Source organism: Aulonocara sp. 'chitande type north' Nkhata Bay, linkage group LG1, assembly GCF_057382095.1.
Source record: "Aulonocara sp. 'chitande type north' Nkhata Bay isolate Kocher_YH1m ecotype deep benthic linkage group LG1, A_spYH_male_GT1.1, whole genome shotgun sequence".
Lineage (NCBI taxonomy): Eukaryota > Metazoa > Chordata > Actinopteri > Cichliformes > Cichlidae > Aulonocara > Aulonocara sp. 'chitande type north' Nkhata Bay.
The window spans coordinates 27,772,479-27,797,604 of NC_141344.1; the positions used below are offsets into that span (position 1 = coordinate 27,772,479).

Sequence of the window (25,126 nt, forward strand, 5' to 3'; positions counted from 1 at the left end):
ATAATTGCCAACATTAAGAAACAAAGCGTACTTGGCGTCTGGTATAGAAATCCTTTGATGACATATAGCTTTTTTATGCCTTTATAACAATTGTGCATGAAGTGAATGTTTGTACAACGCACCCCAGTAATAAACTCACCATAATTACAAATACACAACATTGGCTCTCACTCTATGTAGTGTTCATGCAGTACCACTAAGGGGCAGCACAGGAGCTTTCCACTGGTGTCTGTTAATACTGAGCAAACAGCAAGTACAGAGCCAGGAAATAATCCCTTGAACATTTAACCTGCTGTTATATTGTTGATATTTTCTCTGGCTAGTCTGACCCATTGTGACGTAGTGGATGCTATAAATAAGCCTACGCCTGTATTGACAGATGCTCTGCCTCATCTCTGTTTGCCATTACGGCCAAGTCCCACAGCCTTATAGAAATGGGCATGTAGCTATGATAACATGAATGTTGTGCAGGAGGGAAAGAACAGAGGGATTGAGGAGGAGGGAGACTGAACAATGGCACAGGTGTGCAGCTTTTGAAATAGGAACAGAAGCAGAGAACAGCAGTAAATGTAATGATTTGAGAAGATACACACTGGAAGCAAGTCACATTATATGCCAGCGCATTGAGATAAATTACACTACAATTCCATCAAAATTTTTTAAAATCTAGCTTTGGAAATCTTATCAGGGACTCATAATTCAATTTCAAAGCATTTTGTGAAGTCCAATAAATTCTAAACTAGCGACCTTTACTATTTTGTTATAAATTCAGTAAAAGGATCTTAAAAAGTCTACCGAGCAAGATGGTTCTTCGAACATAGCTGTTCAGCACTTTTGCCTTTGCAAATGACTTTGGACATGGAAGAATTATGACATACAAAGTGGTTTATTCTTAACCTCCTAGGACTTGGCGTCCACATGTGGACATCACATTTTGGGTTGTCTAGACCAAAATATAAAATTTTGCTCTACAAGGGCCCGATTTCCACTTACGAGGATGTTATACTGCCACTGTTCTATCGAAATTTAAAATGAATGTCCTCATATGTGAATAGATCTTTTCTCAGAAACAAAAATCTGGTAAAAAAAATAATCTGTTTTTACATTCATCAGGTCCCAATCAGCCCAAATAGCAAAGAGAAATTAAAAATACATGCATGTCTTAGGAGGTTAAAGGTAGCAAGTACATTAGTGAAAGGTCGGTAGTGCTTACTGTTTTATTTTAAATTTCAGCTTTAAAGAACTTTTAGCAACATGACGTTGCTGCTGTTGATCATACATTATATTAGCAAGTCAGTCTCAAAAACAGTGTGTATCTTTTGACAAAAATATATACAGAAGTAGTCATTTATATGGTATCAGAGTTACAATCATAATCATCAAGCTAAGAAAATGCAAGAGAAAAATACCGAGCGTGATCCCTCCATTAAAACAAGTCTGTAAAAGCTTGTTTTATGTGACTTAAAAGATGAGACTGATAAAAGTGATTTGGTTAAGCTTCTCAGGCAGAGCAACCCATTAGGGTCCTATCTGAGAAGCTCAGGTTACGAAGCAGTTAATATGTGGTTGAAAGGTCTCTGATCTTGCACTGATGTTTCATAGATCACTCAGTACCACAGCCCCTGACAAACAACCCCAGGGACGCCAAGCTATTAAGGACTTCCCAGCAGTCCTGTTTAGGAAATGTGCTGTAAATAACTGAGGCAACCCACGAGCAATGTCTGTACATTTAATATTCGGAGCCATGTGCTCTCTTTGTCTGCATATTGACCACTGCGGGGAAGCGTGCAGGGACACGTGGTGGCTTTAGATGTGTGTTCAAATATTGCTGGTGTGTCTCCCGGGCATGGCAGGAGGCTGAAAGCTCCTTGATCAGACTGCCAGCTCCACCAGCTCTTCTCCAAAGTCAGAGCTCCAGATTACAGCAGATTACCAGGCGGGGTGCGCTTACACTCTCTCTTTCTGTGAGTGCGTGCTGTTTATTTTACACCCACATGGGGATCATGACCCTGATAGTCAGTTCAGACAAAGACAAAGTTTCTCTAAAGAGGACACTGCATTATTGAAAAAAAGCAACAAAAAAAACCACCATTGAGCTCAGATTTTCAAACTGTAGACTCAATTTTTTCCCCTCTTCTTCAGTGTTGCAAAGTTCTTCAAATATTTGACTGCATCAATGAGAGATGTTATAACCGCACAGCATGACTTTTAGATCATGGCCATACATATTCCCAGCATGTGGTGGATTAATACATTAATACGTTGACGCTGAAGCCTCCTTCCACATATTACCGCATCATAAAGAGATTATGGTCAGGGACAGCCCATGCCCAGGCAGGAATCTACCATCTGATACAGGCACATGGGGGTGAATCACAGGGACAACAGGGATGGCATACAGACGTGTAGTCCTGTCACTCTTTGTTAGTGTCATGAGGCTGTCAAGTAAAGCAGTGGAACATCCACATATTCTGTGGACAAGAAAGAAATAGTCCTTTATAGTGATATGTTGGGTCAGCTGAAGGGAGGAGAAAGCAGGGATAGCAGGCAGGTGGGTGATGATGAGGAGGAGGAGGAGGGAGAGGTCTGTGTATGCAGATGTTGTTAGTTGTTGTTAGATGTTGGGCTTGCACAGGAATGGTTTATAAAGGTCTGTAGCTTTAAATAAGATGTTATTACTGAGAAACAGATGATAAGGAGTCTAAAAGAGAAAGGAGGACCAACAGACGAAGACACAGAGGGAGAAAAGAAAAAGAGGAACTATACAGCTGCTGACTATGGCTTTGGCTTGTCTTGGTCTAGGGTGCGTCCCTGTGCGATCCAGAGGTACTGTCTCCAACGTCAAGTGTATCTTAAACTTCTTTCTTCCTGTTTAGTCCTTATTTTGATTGTCTAAAATATTCATTGGATTTTTATTAGGACAGGACCATTCTCCTGTGTTGATTTTATATCATTTGTAGAATCAATGTAGAATATTGCCGTATCCATATTTTTGGGAGGGAGTGGTGTATTAGGCTGTATATATAGAGTGCTCAAACACAGATATCCATTTAGTGTTAATAATGCATAACTTTAAACCTTTGTGTATACTGTATTCGCAAATTAATTTATCTGCCTTCAAATTCATATAAATTTGAGTGACATCCCATTCTTAATCCAAAGGGTTTAATAGGATGTCGGCCCAACCTTTGCAGCTATATCAGCTGCAACTCTTCTAGGAAGGTTAATTCAAAAGTTTTAGGAGTGAGCTTAAGGGAATTCTTGACCATTCTTTCAGACACTGATGTTGGATGAGAAGTCCTGGCTTGCAGTCTCCACTCTAATTCATCCCAAAGGTGTTCTATCAGTTTGAGATCAGGGCTCTGTGCATGCCAGTCAAGTTCTTCCACACCAAACTTATTCATCCATGTCTTTATGGACTTTGCTTTGTGCAAAGTCTATGTTGCACAGTCATGTTGGAACAGGAAGGGGCCGTCCCCAGAATGTTCCCATAAAGTTTGGAGCATGAAATTGTCCAACATGTCTTGGTATTCTGAAGCATTAAGAGTTCCATTTCTTCTGGAACTAAAGGACCCACCCCAACTCCTGAAAGAGAAACCCACACCATAATTCCCCCTCCATCAAACTTTACACTTGACACAATACATTCAGACAAGTACTGTTCTCCTGGCAACTGCCAAACCGAGACTCGTCCATCGGATTGCCAGATGGAGAAGTGTGATTCGTTCCTCCAGTGCTCTAGAGTCCAGTGGCGGCGTGCTTTACAATGCTTTCCATTGCACTTTCATATAATGTGATGTAAGGCTTGGATGCAACTGCTCGAACATGGAAACCCATTCCATGAAACTCTTTATGCACTATTCTTGAGCTAATATGAAGGTCACATAAGGTTTGGAAGTCTGCAGCAACTGACTCTGCAGAAAGTTGGCAATTTCGATGCGCTATGCACCTCAGCATCTGCTGACCATGCGCTGCGATTTTACGTGGCCAACCACTTTGTGGCTCATTTGCTGTCACTCGCAAACGCTTCCACTTTGTTATATACTATTAACAGCTGACTGTGGAATATTTAATAGTGAGGAAATTTCACAACTGGACTTATTGCACAGGTGGCATTGTTTCACGGTACTACGCTGGAATTCACTAAGTTCCTGAAAGTGATTCATTCTTTTACTCGTGTTTGTAGAAGCGGTCTGCATGCTTGATTTTATAAACCTGTATTGTCTACCAAGCATTTTGTCACATAGTGATGCAGTGGTAGTACTGTTGTTTTACAGCAAGAAGGCCCTGGATTCAAATCCATCAACTGGTTGGGGACTTCCTACATAGAGTTTGCATGTTCTCCTTGTGGGATAAATGGAAGAAAATCTATGCATGTGGTTAGAAAAGAAAAGAATTAAGTCCTTTTCAGTTGTCAAGATCAGGGAAACTAGCGATTAGAGAACCAGGAAGAGATAAAAGCAATTTTTTTGTGCCAAGGTATAAACATGTTTATTTCTGCCATGAATTTTTTGGCATAGAAGTCAAAGGGACTGGCTTTTAAGCACTTCCATGTTGGAATCTAAGTTGCCACTTTGTATAAACGTTTAGTTGATTGAGTTTTGTACTGTTGGTCACAAGTTTAAAAATATATATTGTATGCCATTGTATATTGTTTAGATTAATAGACATTAATCAATAAGTCAACCTAAAGATTAACTGATTCAATTAATTAGTTTTTATAACAATAAGCCTTGTACAGCAAACGATTATACTGCCATTTTATAGGGGTTGGAAAAAAATTGATACAGCATATATAAGTATATTTTGTCTGGCAATATTGTATTGATACAGTCACACAAAATATTGATATTTTATTCTAATAAATTAAAATATTCCAGGAATACTACAAACAAAAGGGCCCATCTTGCCAATCTCTCAGAGAGATTGGCAAAGGTTGGCAAATAATTGGTACCTCATTTATAAATGTAGACAGACTGCCAACATGTTGACTAAGTATTTGTAAAATGAGCGCAACTTGAGGGAACAGGGAGGTTGCTTTGAGTAAATGTTAAACTTAAATGTGAATTTTTGTCTATGTAGACAGCAACAGATATGTGATTTTTGATGATTAATCACTGATATTTGCTGTATTATCAGAAGCTGATTTAATTTAACTGCAAACTTGATCCCATTCAATCGCAGACTGGTGGCAGTCTTATGACAACATTTACGGAACCTTTTAGTGACAAAGAGATATGGAAAGTTTAAATTGAAGGACATCATTTTCCCAAAAAAACTTTGATTAAAAAAAGTTTGATAAATTGCAATAAATGATGATGCAATACTCATATAGAAAATTGCAAAATGTTAATATTAATTAATTGCAATAATATTGTATCGGGAGCAGTACTGGGGTAAAGACTCAAGAAAAATAATGTATTATACAATACTCGTTATTTAAGTAATACATTTAAGTTAAGCAGTATGTTACTTGGTTACTCACCGCAGAAAGTGATTCATTACACTACTTATTATTGTATCATTACTCTATAAAATTACCTGAAATTATTACATCATTACCAGTTAACAATATAAACCTATAGGCTACAGTCCCACACACCAACACAAATCCCTACCCTAATGGTGACACACGTAGGATCTTTCTTTAGTATTTGCACATGAAAACACAGCCGGCAACACAAAGCAAAGATGAAAAGCAGCCCAAAGAGACTTTAAAGCAATCGCCACAGTGATTCTACTTTAGAAACATGAAAAGGTAGAAAGAGACTACAAGTCTGAGTTCTCATTCAATTCAATTCCACTTTATTTACATACAGCGCAAAATCACAACAACGTTCAACTCAAGGCACTTTATACTGTAAGGCAGAGAGCCTTCAATAATAGAAATCACTCCCTTTGCTACCTGGTGAAGATCAGGGTCTGGCTGCTGGGCAGGAGACAGCAAACACAGCGATAAAGTCACTCTGGATTCTTTGCTAGCTTTGTGTTAGCATGCTGTCTGTGCAGCTGCTTGCAAAGGGCTAAAGTTGTATGAGCAGCATAATGTAGCTGGATGCCACTTCAACTTTACCATCGCACTCTCACCCTATTGTGCAATAAAAATTAAAGTAATTTCCGTATCTCCACTCCTCAAAAGCTCTATTGCTGTACCACTGTGCCATTTTTCTCTTTCCACACATGAAATAAAATCAGCTGATTGTAGCTTGTAATTGTAACTGTAATGTAAATACAGTAACTCTTTACATTACTGTGCTACTGAAAAATATCATGTAATCACAGTAACGTGTTACACCCAGCAAAGATCCTGAGTGAAGTATTGTGATAATATCATATCGTGGGGTGTCTGACGATTCACACCATTTACATCTTTATAGTCATTTGTACTTACACTGACCACTCAAAATACTTTAATACAGTACACTATTCCATGCATGAGCATATTATCTACCTCACATTCTCAGCCGGCTCAGAATCACCAGTTACCCACAGAGACACAAGGAGACCATGCAGATTCCACAGAAAAAGGCCACAGTGGACCAGGAGGAGATACAAAACCAGAATCTCAGAAAATATGAGATGTTGCACCGTTTGAGTTGCCATACGCTCACAGTGCAATTTTCCTAAGCAGAACTGGCTGGCTTGTGTTTCTTATATAACAGCTGTCTACTATGACAAGATTCTGCAGCTACTGCCTAGGGTGTATACTGCCTGACCCAGATACACCCTAATACATTCTACTAATGACTTACATTCACTCACATCTGCACAAGAGAGATTGAAAGAGATTAAAAAAAAGAGAGAGATACAAAATCTGTATATATATACATAATATATGTATATACGTAATATATATATATATATATATATATATATATATATATATATATATATATATATATATTACGTGTATATTACGTGAAGTTCCCTCAGAAGGTCTGCTAGATGATGTTAATGCAGCACTACGGGCTGCTAGTTAACGAGAGACACCCAGATTGGCTAACTGAAGGCCGGACGGTCCTGATCCCCAAGGACCCCAAGAAGGGACCGGTCCCCTCCAACTACCGACCAATAACCTGCCTCAGTACTACATGGAAGCTCCTGTCAGGCATCATATCGGCTAAGATGAACAGGCACATGGATCAATACATGAGCGGGACACAGAAAGGAATTGGCAAGAATACCAGAGGCGCAAAACACCAGCTACTGGTAGACAGAACAATCAGCCGAGACTGCAAGACCAGACTGACCAACCTGTGCACTGCCTGGATTGATTACAAGAAGGCCTATGACTCAATGCCCCACAGCTGGATACTGGAATGCCTAGAATTGTACAAGATCAATGGGACCCTAAGAGCCTTCATCAGGAACTCAATGGGGATGTGGCGTACAACACTAGAGGCCAACTCCAAGCCCATAGCACAAGTCACCATCAAGTGCGGGATCTACCAAGGAGATGCTCTGTCCCCACTGCTGTTCTGCATAGGCCTGAACCCCCTCAGTGAGATCATTAACAAGACTGGCTACGGATACCGACTACAGAACGGAGCAGTTGTCAGCCACCTCCTGTACATGGATGACATCAAGCTGTATGCCAAGAGTGAACGAGACATCGATTCACTGATCCACACTACCAGGCTATACAGCAATGACATTGGAATGTCGTTCGGACTGGAGAAGTGTAGTCGGATGGTAACAAAGAGAGGGAAGGTAGTCAGAACTGAGGGGATTGAACTACCAGAAGGCAACATTGCAGACATAGAGGACAGTTACAAGTACTTGGGGATCCCACAGGCGAATGGGAACCATGAAGAGGCCGCTAGAAAAGCTGCAACCACCAAGTACCTGCAGAGGGTCAGGCAAGTCCTGAGGAGTCAGCTGAATGGTAAGAACAAGATCCGGGCCATCAACACGTACGCCCTGCCCGTGATCAGATACCCTGCTGGGGTAATAGGCTGGCCAAAGGAGGAGATAGAAGCCACTGACATAAAGACAAGAAAGCTCCTTACCATGCATGGAGGGTTTCACCCCAAATCCAGCACCCTGAGGCTGTACGCTAAGCGGAAGGAAGGGGGCCGGGGACTGGTGAGTGTAAGCACCACAGTCCAGGATGAGACAACGAACATCCAAGAATACATTAGGAAGATGGCCCCAACTGACCGAGTGCTCAGTGAATACCTCAGGCAGCAGAAACCCAAGAAAGAGGAGGGAGACGAGGAACCATCATGGAAGGACAGGCCCCTGCACGGTATGTACCACCGGCAGATAGAGGAGGTGGCTGATATCCAGAAATCCTACCAGTGGCTGGACAAAGCTGGACTGAAAGACAGCACAGAGGCACTAATCATGGCAGCACAAGAACAAGCTCTGAGCACAAGATCCATAGAGGCTGGGGTCTATCACACCAGGCAAGACCCCAGGTGCAGGCTGTGTAAAGATGCCCCAGAGACAATCCAGCACATAACAGCAGGGTGCAAGATGCTAGCAGGCAAGGCATACATGGAACGCCATAACCAAGTGGCCGGCATAGTGTACAGGAACATCTGTGCCGAGTATAACCTGGAAGTCCCGAGGTCAAAATGGGAGATGCCCCCAAGGGTGGTGGAGAATGACCGAGCTAAGATCCTGTGGGACTTCCAGATACAGACGGACAAAATGGTGGTGGCTAACCAACCGGACATAGTGGTGGTAGACAAACAGAAGAAGACGGCCGTAGTGATCGATGTAGCGGTTCCGAATGACAGCAATATCAGGAAGAAGGAACACGAGAAGCTGGAGAAATACCAAGGGCTCAGAGAAGAGCTCGAGAGGATGTGGAGGGTGAAGGTAACGGTGGTCCCCGTGGTAATCGGAGCACTAGGTGCGGTGACTCCCAAGCTAGGCGAGTGGCTCCAGCAGATCCCGGGAACAACATCGGAGATCTCTGTCCAGAAGAGCGCAGTCCTGGGAACAGCTAAGATACTGCGCAGGACCCTCAAGCTCCCAGGCCTCTGGTAGAGGACCCGAGCTTGAAGGATAAACCGCCCGCAGGGGCGTGCTGGGTGTTTTTATATATATATATATATATATATATATATATAGCTGGACCAGTAATAGAAAAGTTAATGCTAAATCTGGGACATGTGTAGTTGTCACAGATGATTATGTCTGGTTGTAGTCCTGCTTCATACAACCTTGATACAAGTATAGTTGTGACACTGTGTAAAATGGTAATAAAAACACATTTTTAGATCATTTAGCACATATTGAATCAAAAGTAGCACAAAAAACAACTTAAAAAATGTTGATTATTTTTGACAGATATGTTGAATTTGCTGGTAAAAACTCTTAAATGAAACAGTGATATAAAGGCAACAAACAGTTTTGCAGTTCTTAAAAAAACACCTGGTGAGACATCTCACAACTAGTTCATTAATAAAGCTCTATTAATAACATGACTGAGTCTAAAAAGAGCATCCCAGATAGGCATGGCATCCTCTTTCCATCCCTTTTGTTTCACAGATTACGAATACTATTGCCAAATCTTTGATCAAATCTATCAGAAGTGGGAATAATTTATGCTGAAGTTAAACATCTGAAGTTTACATCAAGCAAAACTGGGAAGAAAGAAAAGATCTTTTTCAACTACTGTAAAGCAGCTCTGAAACAGAGTGCTGTTAAAAAAATGATGCAACACTGAGGTAAACATGACTTGAATGAAACATGTTGCCAGTATCAGATTTAAAACCATGTATTTCAAAGAGTTAAGTTTCATGATTTCTAGATTAATAAGCTCTGTTTGTTCGATTTTCATTTGAATTCAATTCATTTTTAATTTACTAGGATTATTTATATTTAGAGTTTTTTTTTTTTTTAGTTTTTTTTTGGAGTGTGCCCAAGCTCTCAAGCTGTTATAAGTGCCACCAGACCTCCTGCAGATATTCAGCACACCCAACATGGCGAGAGAAAGGAAACTGCATGTGGCAAAACTGTGTTCATCCAACACTGTCAGTGTAATAAAAGCAGCTGTTTGACATATAGGTGCTTCAATTTGCTGTTTGGTTAATTGCAGTGTTACAGCATTGCAACTGGGTTGCCAATTTTGGGGTTGTAACATCTGAACACACAATAATTGTCCAGTTGAAACAAACTGACATTTTTCTGCCTTTAAACTTAGATACTGTTGATCTAAGAGTTGATACAACATAAAATGCTATCTTTTTCTCATCTGTTTGTTTTCTCTGTTTCTCATCAATACTTTTTTTTTGGGGGGGGGGGGGGGGGGGGTATTGAAGTTGTTCAGCAAATCGTTTTGAGATCTCTCTTTACCGTCTGCATGCATTTATCACAAAATTTTGTTTGATATTCTCAGGCATTTACTCTCTTTTGTACTCTACTTTTTTCTTTCATACTTCCCCCTCTGCAAGTTGCTGACACTGCATCTGCAAATGTCACAGTTTGGGGAAACAGAGACTTAAACGTAGAGTAAAAAAGAGAGCAATGATGGATAAAGAGAGAAAGTTGGCAAGATACGGGACTTTAAGTCAGCATTCATGCTTTCAGTTTGTTCAGTTTAATCTGACTTGATTAAGATCATACCACACTTTATGAGTACTCATATAGAAATGCTGGTTGTACTAAACAGCAACAATGTACCAATTTAATGGACATAATGTGGTCAGCAATGTACAGACACTCAACTTTTCTTCCAGCTTTGGTCAATATATTTTGCTTGTCTGTCCTACTTGTAATGAAACTAAAATATATTTTCGTTTCTCTTAAAAAAGTTCAAGTTCTTTTCTTCGGCTGTGTGAAGTCTTGTTATATCTTCAAAAACATTATCTTTATGAATTATACAGATGTGAAATCTAAAAAAGTGACTTTGTCTGTAACTGTAATTTGTAATGGTTTGCTTGATGTCACTGAACGGACTCTGTGTTTTTTAACCTTGTAGTTTACATGAGCCAAATGCTGTCTGATTATAATTGGATGCAGGCACATATAAGGAAGGTTGCGTGGCTACTGACATACAGTGTGGCTTCCAAGGATGCAAGTGCATTTTGAATTATGAGTTATAAGACAATTGATTGCATAAGTTAAAGAGCTTAACAGCCCGTATCGGTCATTCTTTCACTTCTTGTGTGAACATCAACTTTCAGAATTATATACAAATTACATATATATATATATATATATATATATATATATATATATATATATATATATATATATATATATATATATATATATATATATATAATTTATGATGGGAGAAATTTTTCTTTGGTGAAATCTTTGTTGCAATAAATACATGAAGGACTGCAAAATTTACAGTGGTCTGTTGGTATGTTCAGAGTTTAAGGTGTGGGTTTAGCTGCCACCTGCTGGTGTGTCAGGGCTTTGTCTCGTGTTTTCATCCACAAGACATACAGACTAGAGACTGGCAAATTCTGTCTGTAAACAGATTTGAAGAAGGTTCTGGCTGAAGTCTTTCAGTGTGGAGCCTGCATGTTCTCCCTGTGCCTGCGTAGGATCTCTTCGGGCACGCCAGCTTCCCCCTGCAAGCATGTCTAAAGACTTACTTGTTAGGTTAACTGGTGATTTTAAATTGGCCAAAGGTGTGAAGGTGGGAGTGAATGATCGTCTTTTTGTCTGTGTTAGTCCTGTGAGGGCTGGAATAGGCTCGAGCCTCCTAATGACCTTGAACTGAACAAATAGTTAAGAAAATGGATCGAAGGGTATACTTGTATGTGTTTGCGCAAAGCACTCTGCAAAAGCCCTTTCTTCTAAAAGTAAATAGATATTGCCTTCAAAACTATTTAAAATTCCAAAAGTGAAGTTATTTATGAATTAATGTCATATTGATTGAATGAAGACTACATTATATCTACATTTATTGTGCTGGCCTTCAGCACAACAGCAGCTTTCCTAATTTTATGCTAAAGCATTTTATGGGCAGGTTTTTCAAGCATCTTGGGGAGCTTGTCATAGTCTTTCTGTGAATTTAGTGCATCTCTCTCCTGTTTCTTCACATGGTCCTCGATGATGTTGATCGCTTTTCCTTCTTCTCCTCATCATCAATTCATAGAATTGTTGTTTTGCTTCAATTTTTTTGGAGACAATTTTGATTTCTGCGCGTCCTGTTTATTTATGATGTAGAAACCATATTTTAGTTTGTGACTGTACATGCAAATTCAAGAGTCCCAAGTTAAAACTTAAACATGGATAGTCATATCAAAGATTCTATTTAAGAGAATTAATTCTGTCTCTCTCCTCTCATCTTAGCGGTGTCAAACCTCGACATAGAGAGCAAGCTGTCGGTTCACTATCAGGCTCCATGGCACCAGCAGCACAATGTATTTCATCCTTGCACCCGACCGCCGTGTCTGGAGGAGCTGCACAGAAACGCTCAGCTCAGTCTCAGAGCTCTGCACCGAGGTGAGAGAGGCAAAATCAGGGGCAAAGTTGCATTATGTACAAAGTATGGATTGGAAATTTGTACTCGTGTGTTCGGTTTTCACAGACGAACAACAGCGGCAGCGGTCCACGAGTCGGGAGAGAAACAGGGTGACCATCTCTATCTCAGTGGCGCCCCCCATGCCCACCTTCCCTTCGCCCCACACCATCCGGCGGCAACAGAGGAGTCGCCTGGCAAGAGCGGTAAGGACTCACTGAGAGTAACATGAACTAAGAGTATGTTACGTTTAACAAACAGGGTGGAGTTAAGATGCGGTTCACCGTAAATGACAGCAACTACGCCAGGGACTTCCCTTGCTTCATAAATCCTCGTTTAGGACTGTGCATCTTATCAGTGGTCAGTTAATATCTGTAGCAAAAGTTGTGATAAAATTTGGTATTTGGCATCAGTATCTCCAAGATTCTTCTTCAGTCAAATGCATGTATTTTGATATTGCACCTTAACACTTATTGTTGACTCCTGTAAAACAAAATAAAAGGAGATAATATTTTCATATACTTACAGTGTCAGAGTTCCACCTCCCTCCACCCATATTTTGATTGCGATTCCTATGCAACACAAGTAATCAAACACACAATAAAGAAAGTTAGAGATTAATTAGATTGATATAATTTTTGCTGCAATCACATATTTTTATAGCGTGATAAAATTATCATTGTGAGTTATTTTGGCCATGATAGTTGTGTAAACCAGTCTTAAAACAATTCTGCCGTGTGGCTCCAAGTAGGAGAAACTACTCCATGCTCTGAACCAATATAATGTTTGCATTTGTGAATGTTGTGTGTGGAGCTCAGATGCAACAGATCCACTTGTCAAATCAGTAACAGTTTTGACAATTTTGAAAACATAGCTTTTAAGGGAACTAAAAAAAACTCCTAATAGAACTCTCAGGTCAGCTGATAAGTCTAGTTGTCCCTAGAAGCAGGCTAAAAACCAGAGGAGATCGGGCCTTTGCGATTGCTGCACCCAAACTTTGGAACAATCTGCCTCTTGAAACTAGGATCTCTTCATCACTTGACATTTTTGAAAACCCGTTTAAAAACACATAATTTAATTGTGACTGAGTTTTGTTCTTTGTGTGTGTTTGATCTACTTTTTACTTTTTTGTCATGAACCGGGCCTTACAGTCATGACAACAACAAAAAAAAAATCCAGACATGGTTAGGAATGTATTCCAAGCTGCTTTATTCTTTTAAATAAATAAAACAGAAAAGAAACCCTACTGTCAAAAACAAACAGTGGTAAGTGTAATCAGTACCATCAGTAGTGTGTGAAGGGATGTATGAGTGGAAGATGATGCATCTAATAGTGTCAAAAGTAAAACACCAAACCTAACGCAGCCAAAGTCCAACCTGGTGTCTCAGAGCCAACCAAAACTATGCCCTAAAGGCTTTTTATATAGAGTCCTGGCACACTGGCCCAGGTGTTGCCAGTGTCACTGATTGTAAACGGGAACTCTGCCTCTCCAGTGCCTGCAAACAAGACACACATGAGCCAAAAGGAAGGCAGGGTGCAGTGGGTCATCACAACTATGTACAGCACTTTGGTCAACCTTTGTTGTTTTTAAATGTGCTCGTAAATGGCCTGTATTTGTATAGCGCTTTACTAGTCCCTAAGGACCCCAAAGCGCTTTACACTACATTCAGTCATTCACACACTGGTGATGGCAAGCTACATTGTAGCCACAGCCACCCTGGGGCGCACTGACAGAGGCGAGGCTGCCGGACACTGGTGCCACCGGGCCCTCTGACCACCACCAGTAGGCAACGGGTGAAGTGTCTTGCCCAAGGGCACAACGAGACTGTCCGAGCCGGGGCTCGAACCGGCAGCCTTCCGATTATGAAGACGAACTGCCAGCTCTTGAGCCACGATCGCCAACATAAATATTTATAAATAAATTGATTGATTGATATGAAATCAGAAAATTGCTTACTTTGAATTCTGTGTACAGGTGACAATAAGCTGCTTAGATAAACTTAAAGTGTTTCCTTAACTGGTTCAAATTGTCGTGTGGTGCTGTTTGCACAACTTTTTGTTGGTTTTTATGAAATCTGTACTTCGTGTCTTCCAATAAAATGATAAAATATCTTATTCTAACTTTTGCATGCAGCAAGAGAGAGCAGAAAGGGAGCGAGACTTAGACTATCAACCCAGGAAGGTAAAACAGAAATTTGTTTGTGATTTTTCTATTGACACATGCTAATGTGAAATTTATGTTATATGCACATTTGTGCACAGTTAAGGCTGTGTGTCTGGAACTACATGTTATCATGCTACATCTTTTATACCACTTCTATTTTTTTAATTGCTTTGGAACTTTTTTGTGTAGAGGTTGTGTGTTTTTAATTACACTCGCTCTACTCTTTCTTGTTTTGAAAACTCTTGAAGGAGAGGCCTGTGAAAGAATCAGAAATCCAGACCATACAGAGAAAAGTAAGAAAGAACATTTACACTTGGCCAAAAATTGATCATTTTCAGTCCTGACAGACTTTACAACATTTGCCTGTGTGTGTAAAAAAAATGCTTGCTTTTATGTGCGTGTTTCTTTCTACTACAGGAGAGGCCAAGAGAAGCAGATGTTCAGACGATCCAAAGAAAGGTAAGAAAGATGTGTCAGAGTGGCATACCTGACATCTGATGTCAAATATTTGTACACCGTTTTTTTTCTTTTCTTTTTTTTTACAGCTTTTATGTTAGGAGATAAATGCAGGATTGTTACTATATAACATATGTTAAAAAAATTTCCTGGGTTTTGGGTTGAAGAACAGGAACATGTAGCAGCATCGATTAAATATCTGTTGGGGAGAAAAGGTTGAAAAGAGTGCACCGCCTTGTTCAGTTGTCACCTTTTGATTTTCCTTTAATCTTTTTTATGTGGAATTACTTTAAATCTTTTGGATTTCACATGTCACTTCATCGACTTAATTAATTTATTTTTTGTTATATTTTGTGTTCTTAGTTTGAGTGCTTTTACTCACTTCACCCTATTGAAAGTTGCATCTTCATTCCATGGAATAGAAAGGTACCAAGCTTTTTCGTTTTGATTTCTTTTTTTAATCTTCCTATCATATTACTTGTTTAGTAGTTTGAGTCATTCAGCTACAGCTTTCAGTGTGGAGTACTTTGAATTAGACTTAGCTATTGCATAGATTCATTGGACACATCATTACGTACGCCTTACTAGTACTGGATTGGACACTTTTCCCCTCAATTCTTCATATCATAGATTCAACATGGTGCTGGAAACATTGTTCAGAGGTTTTGGTCTGACAAGATAAACTCACAGTTGCTACAGATTTGTCAGCTACATATCCAGGATGTAAATCTTCTGTGCCACCACCACATCCCAAAGGTGATCTATTAGAATGAGATCTGATGACTGTGGAGGTCATTTGAGTACAGTGAACTCACTGTCATGTTCAAAAAGCCAGTTTGAGATGATTGGCGCTTTGTGACATGATATGTTATCATGCTCAAAGCAGCCACCAGAAGATGGGTACACTTCTGTGACCAACAACCAAACCACATTCAAAATCACTTCCCCATTCTGATTCTTGAATTTCATCTCTGTTGGGTAATTTTGACAATGTCTACAAACCTAAATATCTTGAGTTGCTGGCATGTGATTGGCCGAATAGATATTTGTGTCATTCATCATTTGAACAAAGTGTACCTAATGAAGTGTCCATGAGTGTATATGATATTGTTAGAAAAATTGTAAAAAAAAAAAAAAAAAGATTCACCTCACCAATGTAAGTAGTTACTGTTAATCTGTAACTTTCTCAAATTAAATCCTAACGCACATTTAATGCTGCCAATATCTGCCTGTTTCTTACAGGCTACCTCTACAGGGGAAGGTGAAGGCGGTGAGGTCTTGGGAAGCAACAGAGCCCAGGCCTCAGCCCCCAGTGCACCTTCAACCCAGGATAAGCAGACAAACTGGTCAAAGGAAAACGTCCCACCATCAGATCACAAGTCATCTGGCGATTCTCATGCTATCTCTTCCTGTATCATCCCGATCAATGTCACAGGTAAGTTAAAGAAGAAAGAGAAAATAAAGTTGAAAAATAAACAGCATTTAAATCAGTTGATAATCTGAAACATATAATGCACAGGCCTTATTCGGTATGTGCTACAGCTCATTCATGGGTTGTTACTGTTAAACATATCTGTTCTGTTATTTGTAAATGTTGGGATCATAAGCTTTAATAGCTTAAGCTCTATTTAAGAACTACATACAAACTACATAGTTACTAGTAAATATGAATTTCAACACTGTTTTAAAGTACACGTTTGAACAGTCACTAAAAGAGGAAAGGGCAGTACTTTTACCATTTGCAATAGGTCAAACGCTTTAAACCGCACATTAATAGCAATAATAGGAACTTTTAATTGTAAGCACAGAAATTAAGATGCAACTGAAGTGGCAAAGAAATATATTGCCTCAAAGAAAAGAACAGCCAAACCTGCTGTTTGCAGCAACTACTTGCGGCCTTTTACAACTATCACGGTTCTTTGGCCATACCATGCACATGTCTGGAAAGATTCCCCTTACTCTGCAATCTGTTGTGACCATCGCTCACCCATAGTTAATGGTATAGAATCGTACCGGATAGAAAATAAAAACTTGACAATTCTTATGGCTTAAACTCTACGGTGACTATTAAAACGCAGGTGTAAGGAGCATATGAACGTGCAAATGTTAGATTCTATTTACATGCATAGAAAAGGTGTAACTGGCCTCGATTGTGCAGTTTCTATATACACATACACAGAAAAAGAAACAGTGCATTTTATTTGAAGTAAATATTCTAATCAATTGCCATATAGATGTTGTGAATCTTGGTACCCTAGGCAGTTTATAGGGTAAGTTTAATCAAGATTGAACCAGTCATCTTGGAGGACTTCAGGAACAAACATACAGCCTACGCTAAAATCATTATAGCACGATGATGATGACTTTTACTGGCCTTTGTCAGGACCCAAACAGAGACTTTCTCATCTAGATATTCCCGAACCTGGGATCATACCAGATAGTTTCTTTAAAAAGATTATTAAACAACATTTTATATATACATTGTTGTTATTACAGGAGTTGGGTTTGACAGGGAAGCAAGTGCTCGATGCTCTCTAGTCCATTCTCAGTCAGTTCTTCAGAGGAGAAGGAAGCTAAGGAGGAGGAAAACCATAACAGGAATACCCAAAAGAGTACAGCACGATATGGGTATGTTATAATAAAATCCTTCTCACATAGTATTTTACTATACTATGTATTTTTGTACTTTTGGCAATAAAAAAGATGACATGTATTTTTTGCAAACAGCTAATTTGGTTCTCCATTTTTAAAGAGGCTTAAATGTGAATTATTTTGATCATGAGTTAAAAAACTTCACAATTATGTGTAAAGTTTAAAGATGCGAGCCAAAAGGATATTAAAAAACAAAGTTGTTGTTTATTTAAGGGTTCGTCTTCCTGCGGGGTTGTTTGTGGATATCACATTCTGAAGAAAAACTCAGATGAAAAAGTTAGCGCAGGATATTTCCGAAAGTAAAGACACTTTGATTCTTTGCTTTCAGATTCCGATGAATCACCTGTGGCAAGAGAGCGCACAGTGATTATCCATGCCAATCCACATCAACTCTCGCTCTGTCAGGAAGAACTCTCAGTCAGTGGTCGCCTCCATCACACTCGTGACTCTGGCTGCCAGACAGATGATTTTCTTATAGCATGTAAGTTTCTGATACTGGAGGAGGTTCTTTAGGGTGAGCACTTTTACCACACATTACAGCACGGTTCCTCCTTGATTAATCTACTCTGTTTTCAAAGACCCTCTAGATCCCATTGCATGAAAATTATCTCGAAGCTGCTTATCTACTTTCATCCCTAAACTTGATTAATTGATCTGGAATTATAATTAATTCTTTTTTGCAGTTACAATCTACAGGCCACATGCATTAAGAAATATCTCCATCTGTTCCCCTCTCTCTTTTCTGTTTTTTCATTTTCAGGTACAGCTGCTCCCTCCAGAAGGCGTATTAGAGCTCAGCGAGGCCATCAGGGAATTCCTGCCTCTTTGTCCCATTCAACAGGAAATATTTCTTCTCTTGGTGACCAATCAGACTCAACATACACCACAGCCACATCCCATGGTGGGCGATTGCGCTCCCGTAGCCTTCCACGAGAGGGTGGACGTCTGATGGATAGTGATGAGGATGACGATGACAATTATGACGATGATGATGAGGATGAAGAATTGTCACCTTACGAAGCAGAGGACTTTATTCCAGCTGGCCCCAGTCCAAGAATGAAGATGATGATGATGAAGGATGAAGAGGAGAGCACAGATGACCAAGCAGCTCCAGAGCCGCTACAGCTTGGAAGCCTAAAAAGGCTGCAGCGAACTGGGGAGAGAGACAGAGGAGGTGGAGGAGGTGGAAGCCCAGAGCATAGCTGGATGGAGAGGGGTCGTTCACGGTTACCACGCAAGGCTGACATGGGCAGCTGCGAGATCTCGTCAAGCTCAGATACGTTTAGTAGCCCTATTCATTCAGTGTCTACAACAGGAGTCTTAGGCAGCCATGTGGATCACAAAGAAGACCACCAGTCATCCAGCGGGAACTGGAGTGGTTCTAGTTCTACCTGCCCCTCACAAACATCTGAAACCATCCCGCCACCCTCTTCTCCACCCTTGACAGGCTCATCCCACTGTGATTCAGAGCTGTCACTCAACACCGTGCCCAATGCTATTGATGAGGGATTCTCCCTCGATCCCTCATATCACTCTGACCTCAGACCCCAAGGCCAGGGTCACAGATCAAGCTCATTCACATCCTCAGCCACAGACCAGCTGGATGATGCAGGGGTCAGTACAGCCAGTGAAGGAGAGTGGACATACCCTCCAGACCAAGATCAGACTGACCAAGATCAAGACCCTGACCAGACCCAAAACCTGAGCCAGAGCCATGGGGTAACCCAAGAGTACAGCTCTAAACATAGCCTTGAAGACCAAGCTGGCTTCAGTGACAAAACGAGCAACACTGAAACAGAGCCTGGCTCTCATTACCCATCTGATACAGAAGGTTTCTATTCCTCCTCTGTGCATATCAGAGAGTGTAATCAGAGTTATAGAGGATACATGTATAACTATGCAGACCAAGGGCCTGACTGTGGTCAGTCCAACACTGTGGCAGCACCACTATCACATGGAGTTTACCCTGAGCCCTCAGCTGACTTCAGAGCAGGCACTCTAACCCTGGGGAGGACATCTCGTTCATTAAGGAAACCGAAAGTCAAACCTCCACCACCCAAACGAACCTCCTCACTAAAGGAACCCAGTGGTAGTGTTGATGTCGGAACGGACACACAGGCAGATCAGGATCAACCAAAGATGGTTATTGAGCAGGAGCTTACTTTGTCTTCCACAGATATGAAGCTGGAACTGGACCTAGAGCTTGGAGTTGCTCCAGAACCATTACAGACATCCTGTTTAGTGGCAGAGCCTTTGGGAACATGGGGAATGGGACTGGGGGAAACCGTGGACATAGTAGAGCCCATGTCTTTCAGCTCTGCAGATACACACTCATTTAAAGATGAAGGTGCTGTGCAATCTGACTATGCAGACCTTTGGCTTCATAACAGTGAACTGAAGTCCAACAATGGTGAGTACACATCCATGTCCAACTCAAGCACCGCCACAGGCACTACTGTCATGGAGTGTATCAAGTCACCAGACAGCTCTTCCTCTTCCACAGAAACCCAAACCCAGGCCCCTACCCAGGCTTCAGACACCGTGGCAACTAGTTCACCACTCCCACCTGAAGACTTCAAACTAGGGTCTCCTGAGAAACTGGCTGGTCTGGCTTCACCATCAAGTGGTTATTCCAGCCAATCAGAAACACCTACATCAACCCTGCCCACATCTTCGGCAGCATTTTTCCCAGGACCATTGTCTCCTTCAACTGGCAAGAGGAAGCCCAAAGTGCCAGAGAGGAAGTCTTCTCTCGCTTCCCTGCAGCATTTCCCCAGAGATGGAGCTTCCATTTCCTCTTGCTATAAGAGAGACCCAGACTTTCCACCTCCACCTTCTCAGCTGGATCTCAGTATCCTTCATGGTGGCTATGTCAGACACACGTTATCCCACCGGACTTACCACATGCACACATTGCACCATAGCAAACACAGAGCTGCAAATGTTTTAGCCACTGGCACAAAGTTGTTGGCTCCTGAAGCATCAAATACCAACCCACCACCAAGTTCAAACTCTACATTAACAATTCCTAGTTCAAATCTGTCAGCGATAACACCGTCTGCTCTTCGATCAGTGCAGCTTCATTCTGTTAGCCAATCTGCAGATCCACAAATTACTTACACTACAGACCAGGAAACACCAAGTGTAACAGAAACTGCTACAAGACCCAAATGTCCTCCTAGTGCTTCTACTCTGGCTCCGCCACCTCCTAACACTAGGCCTCTCCCTCCTCGCAGACCTCCTCCTAGACCACCAGGTCACGAGCACACCTCCTCCCCTGAGCATGCACAACCAACACCTCCTGGCCGTCATCCTGATGGGCCTCCATCTTATGAAAGCCTGCTACTTAGACAGGACCGCTATGGACCTGGAACTTTCTGGGCTATGACTGCCTTCCGAACCCGAATGGACCCATCATCAGACCTCTCTGAGGACAGCTCACCTGTGCATCGACCTGTCCCACGTGCTCCCCATCCATCTCCTGTGGATCTACACACACATATCCATTCTCATAGAGAGTTCAGAGGGCTCACCCACTCATCTCGTGCACATCCTGAGTTTAGGGTTTTAGGAGAACGCTCCTTCTCCCAGGATGATGATGATGATGAAGATGAAGAGGAGGAAGAGGAAGAGCACGTGAAAGAACCCCCTAGACCTGTATGTCCCAGAGGAGGTATGCGATCAGATCATCCTCCACCCCCAGCATATGAGTTTGCTGGGGGATCCCACTCAGACTCAGGGCCCTGGGCTAGTCCAATCAAAGTGCCTGGTACCACAATGGAGACATTGCATTCTTACCTAATCAGTGACCCAAGAAATAGAGGACACGAAGAACAGGAAGAAGAGGAGGAAGTGACATCAGGTGCTACCAGAAGTGCCCAGCAACAACAGCCACAGGAAAGCAAAGATGACTCCACGACTCCTGACACTGAGGATTACTTCAGTAAAGGTATGTTTCTAAGCAAAATACCACTTCCAGAAGAAGTAGGGTATTATTTTGTAAAAAATAAAGAAAATCTCACAAAATGCCATGATGTTTATTAATATTAAGCTGTTGTATCACAAAACAACATTAAAATTCTAAAAAAAAAAAGGCAGTTTAAGGGATGGCTATTTCATCAACTGTATACTAAGTGATCAGACAGCCAGATGACATGTGTTAGGGATGTTGTGTGCTACAGATTCCACACCCAGTGATAATTCGCTCTCCCCTCTGATGGATGACACCAAAGTGGATGATGACATCATTCTCACGTCACCCAATAAGACCCGGACAACTGAGGACCTGTTTGCCATGATACACAGGTACTGGTCAATATACTTAATTACAATGTCTATGCAGTGTTTGTAATATATCTATTTTCTAGATTATTTTTTGTACTGACTCTGCTACATGTTTATGTTTTCTGTTTATTCCTTGTCTTTACTTTAATTGTGACTGTATTGTGATTTCCTTATTTAGATCCAAGAGAAAGGTCCTGGGTCGTAAAGATTCTGGCGACTTAAATGCTAAGTCTCGTCTCTGCCCTCCAGTACCAGTGACCCCCAGCAACGTGTCCACCGTCATTATCCCTCCAGCACCTCCTCTCAACATTCCAGCTACCTTAGCCACTGCTGTTGGGTCACAACGAGCCCCTGTACCAATCTATCGCAGCGCCAAGAAATCAAGTACGTCGAACGAGGAATTTAAACTCTTGTTGTTAAAAAAGGGAAGCAGAACTGATTCCAGCTATCGCATGTCAGCTACAGAGATTCTGAAAAGCCCTATTACCCCTAAAACACCAGGGGAGTCTGTCCAGGAAGGGCCCATTAGACAGGGAGAGGAGCCACCCTCTACGCTCCAGGAGAGCCCCATTTCTGGCCTCGACCCAATCCAGATACCAGGTCTTTTTCCCAGAGCCAACTCTGAGAGTTTTGCATCGAAAACCCTGCCTATGTCAGCTGCATCTCGACAAGGACGTTCTCGGATACCCCCTGTAGCCAACAGTAGTCGCTACAGTACACGCAGTCGCCTCTACACAGCCCCCATGCAAGCCATTTCTGAAGGGGAGACCGAGAACTCAGATGGGAGCCCCCATGATGACAGATCATCCTAAAGCCACCCGATGCGTGATGTCCTCTATTCTTAGCTGTGCCCTGCATTTCAAACGGTCCCTTCTACTTTTCTTGGATGGCTGTGTCATCGAGGCCAATGGTGTAATTCTTATGACACACAAAATCTGACTGTTGCAGAAATAAATCCGGTTGTGGATATTTTATTCTATACAAAGGTGTCAAACTGTTGTGAGGATTTGAACCATAAAGGTTATGAAAAACTATGAAAAAATAGTGTATTAAATAAATAATTCCCTCATCGAAAAAAAAAATGCAAGACTTATTTTGATTGAACTATCTTTTTAAAAAAATAACGAAAGAAAGAAATAACGAGTTCAAAATGTTTGAAAAATTATAAAAAGAAATTTTGTGGAGTGTAGACAAGGTGCGTTTGTGTTTGCATGAGCAAGCACATGCAACATCCACTGATATTTCTACTTCTTGTGTTGTGAATGATGTGGGTGTGTGTATGTCATTGAGGAACTGCTTTCTTATTCAATTTAAAAATTCTTATGACAATTAATATTCTTTTAACTTGTGGTGCCCAAAGCATCAACTTCCTAGACTCCATATTCAATATTCCTGCCAACCAGCAAGGTTTGTCTCATTGTGGAAGTTATCTCTCAAAACAGCATTGACTTATTAGACTGGATTTCCATCTGCAGACCTGGCATAGAGAGTATATCACACAGAGCCAATCATATATTTCTTCACATAAATTATATCCAAAAAGATGACATGATGCATGTATTTTTGTAAAATTGCTTCTCAGAACATGATGATAAAGTTTCACCATGTTGCATGAACCTATATGGAAACATCCCCTGGATCCTGGTTTCTGTTGACATTTTTGTGGTTCTTTTGTATTATATGAATCTTTCTCTGCAGAAAGATTTGGTTGACATTTGTACCACATTGCCGGTGATCTAAACTGATTCGTCTTGGATTTGAGTGTTTAATAAGAAGGAGCAAGGGCTTGCGCCTATTTGTCTAAGATACATGCTAATTCTGGACAATCGCACAGTGGCCTTTCTCTACCAGAGGTGGTTTTAAGCAGGGAATTTGTAAATCTCTGCATGTATACATGGAGCTGTGCCATGTTTCACCAAAAGTCAACCATGAACCCAACCCTGAAATCTAGTATGCTTAGACTGATTAAAGATTTTCCAGCTGCTGGCCAGTCTTGCTGTGCTGACTTAAGTGGAAAAAAAGGTACATTTCAACCAGATTTAAATACACCACTGAGTGCAGATGGTGAAAATGCTTTAGATGGTTCTCAATCGGTTTGACTAGAGGTTCATTTGGAAAGGTATCAACTTCGCTTTTGCACTTCATGATTATTCAAGAATATTCCTTGAAAAGAAAATATATCTTATAGTGAAATGCATATGTATATTTGTACTGAATATAAAGAAAACTCATATCTATATAAAATGACAAACAGAAATTTTATAAGGAATCAATCTGAGTGTAGCAAAGAACAGGTCTCACTGAAAACATAACACATAAATCTTAGCAATGTACACTGTTCTCCTCTCCTTGTTGCCTCTCCTTCATTTGCACTGACCCAGTGTAGCATTAGACAGGTGAAAGCTCAACCCAGTGTCAGGTGTACACCATTTTGTCTTGCACTCCAAACCTCATATATTTCAAAATCTGAACATAAGGAGGCAAGAGGAGGAAAGGACTGCATACATCCAGTGTTCAACAGTCAGCAGGGTACCGATTGCCTCGCTGCAGCCTTTTCTCTCCCACACCCGGTTTCGAGTGTGCTGTGAACTCTCTCTCATCCTTCAAATAAACATTACACAGTGTTTTACAGAAGCAAACTATCATCAGTGGAAAGCTTGAACTCTCACCTGCCTACCACAGCAAACGCAACACATACACGTCTTACATTCAGAGACCGTACTTCAATTGAAACCACTCACTGTATTCTGTGAATACCTCAGCAAGCATATTACTGTTTTATTGTAAATGATAGATAGATAGATAGATAGATAGATAGATAGATAGATAGATAGATAGATAGATAGATAGATAGATAGATAGATAGATAGATAGATAGATAGATAGATAGATAGATAGATAGATAGATAGATAGATAGATAGATAGATAGATAGCAAACCACAACTGTTTGATACTCAGCGAATATCAATTGCAGAACTGACACTGTGTAAGATGGAGAGAGTAAAAAGCTGTGAACTGATTACTTTGACATTTATCATACTCATACTGCTGAAGCGCACCTGTTCCTGTTCACTGTTTTATTTGTTGTGTTTTCTGTCGCATGCAATAAGCAACAGTGGGGGGGGGGGGGGGGGGG

The 25,126-nt window shown here is 40.9% G+C and overlaps 1 protein-coding gene across 5 annotated transcripts in view; it reads left to right on the forward strand.

Moving 5' to 3' along the window:
• The window catches only part of nhsb (Nance-Horan syndrome b (congenital cataracts and dental anomalies)), a 63,464-nt gene extending 38,361 nt beyond the window's left edge, over window positions 1-25,103 (forward strand). The window contains exons 2-14 of one of the 5 annotated variants that reach the window (XM_086291061.1): window positions 12,265-12,417; window positions 12,503-12,639; window positions 14,568-14,615; window positions 14,846-14,890; window positions 15,015-15,056; window positions 15,417-15,479; window positions 16,296-16,488; window positions 17,550-17,681; window positions 18,034-18,186; window positions 18,466-20,115; window positions 20,209-21,654; window positions 21,869-22,010; window positions 22,168-25,103. In XM_086291061.1, coding sequence (XP_086147187.1) covers window positions 12,265-12,417; window positions 12,503-12,639; window positions 14,568-14,615; window positions 14,846-14,890; window positions 15,015-15,056; window positions 15,417-15,479; window positions 16,296-16,488; window positions 17,550-17,681; window positions 18,034-18,186; window positions 18,466-20,115; window positions 20,209-21,654; window positions 21,869-22,010; window positions 22,168-22,801 — 4,838 coding nt within the window. In that variant the 3' untranslated portion in view covers window positions 22,802-25,103. Of the gene's footprint in view, window positions 1-2,664; window positions 2,827-12,264; window positions 12,418-12,502; window positions 12,640-14,567; window positions 14,616-14,845; window positions 14,891-15,014; window positions 15,057-15,416; window positions 15,480-16,295; window positions 16,489-17,549; window positions 17,682-18,033; window positions 18,187-18,465; window positions 21,655-21,868; window positions 22,011-22,167 lie in introns of those variants that run through there. The other 4 variants (XM_086291068.1, XM_086291043.1, XM_086291048.1 and 1 more) reach the window with 4 other exon arrangements.
• Window positions 25,104-25,126: the final 23 nt, after the last annotated feature.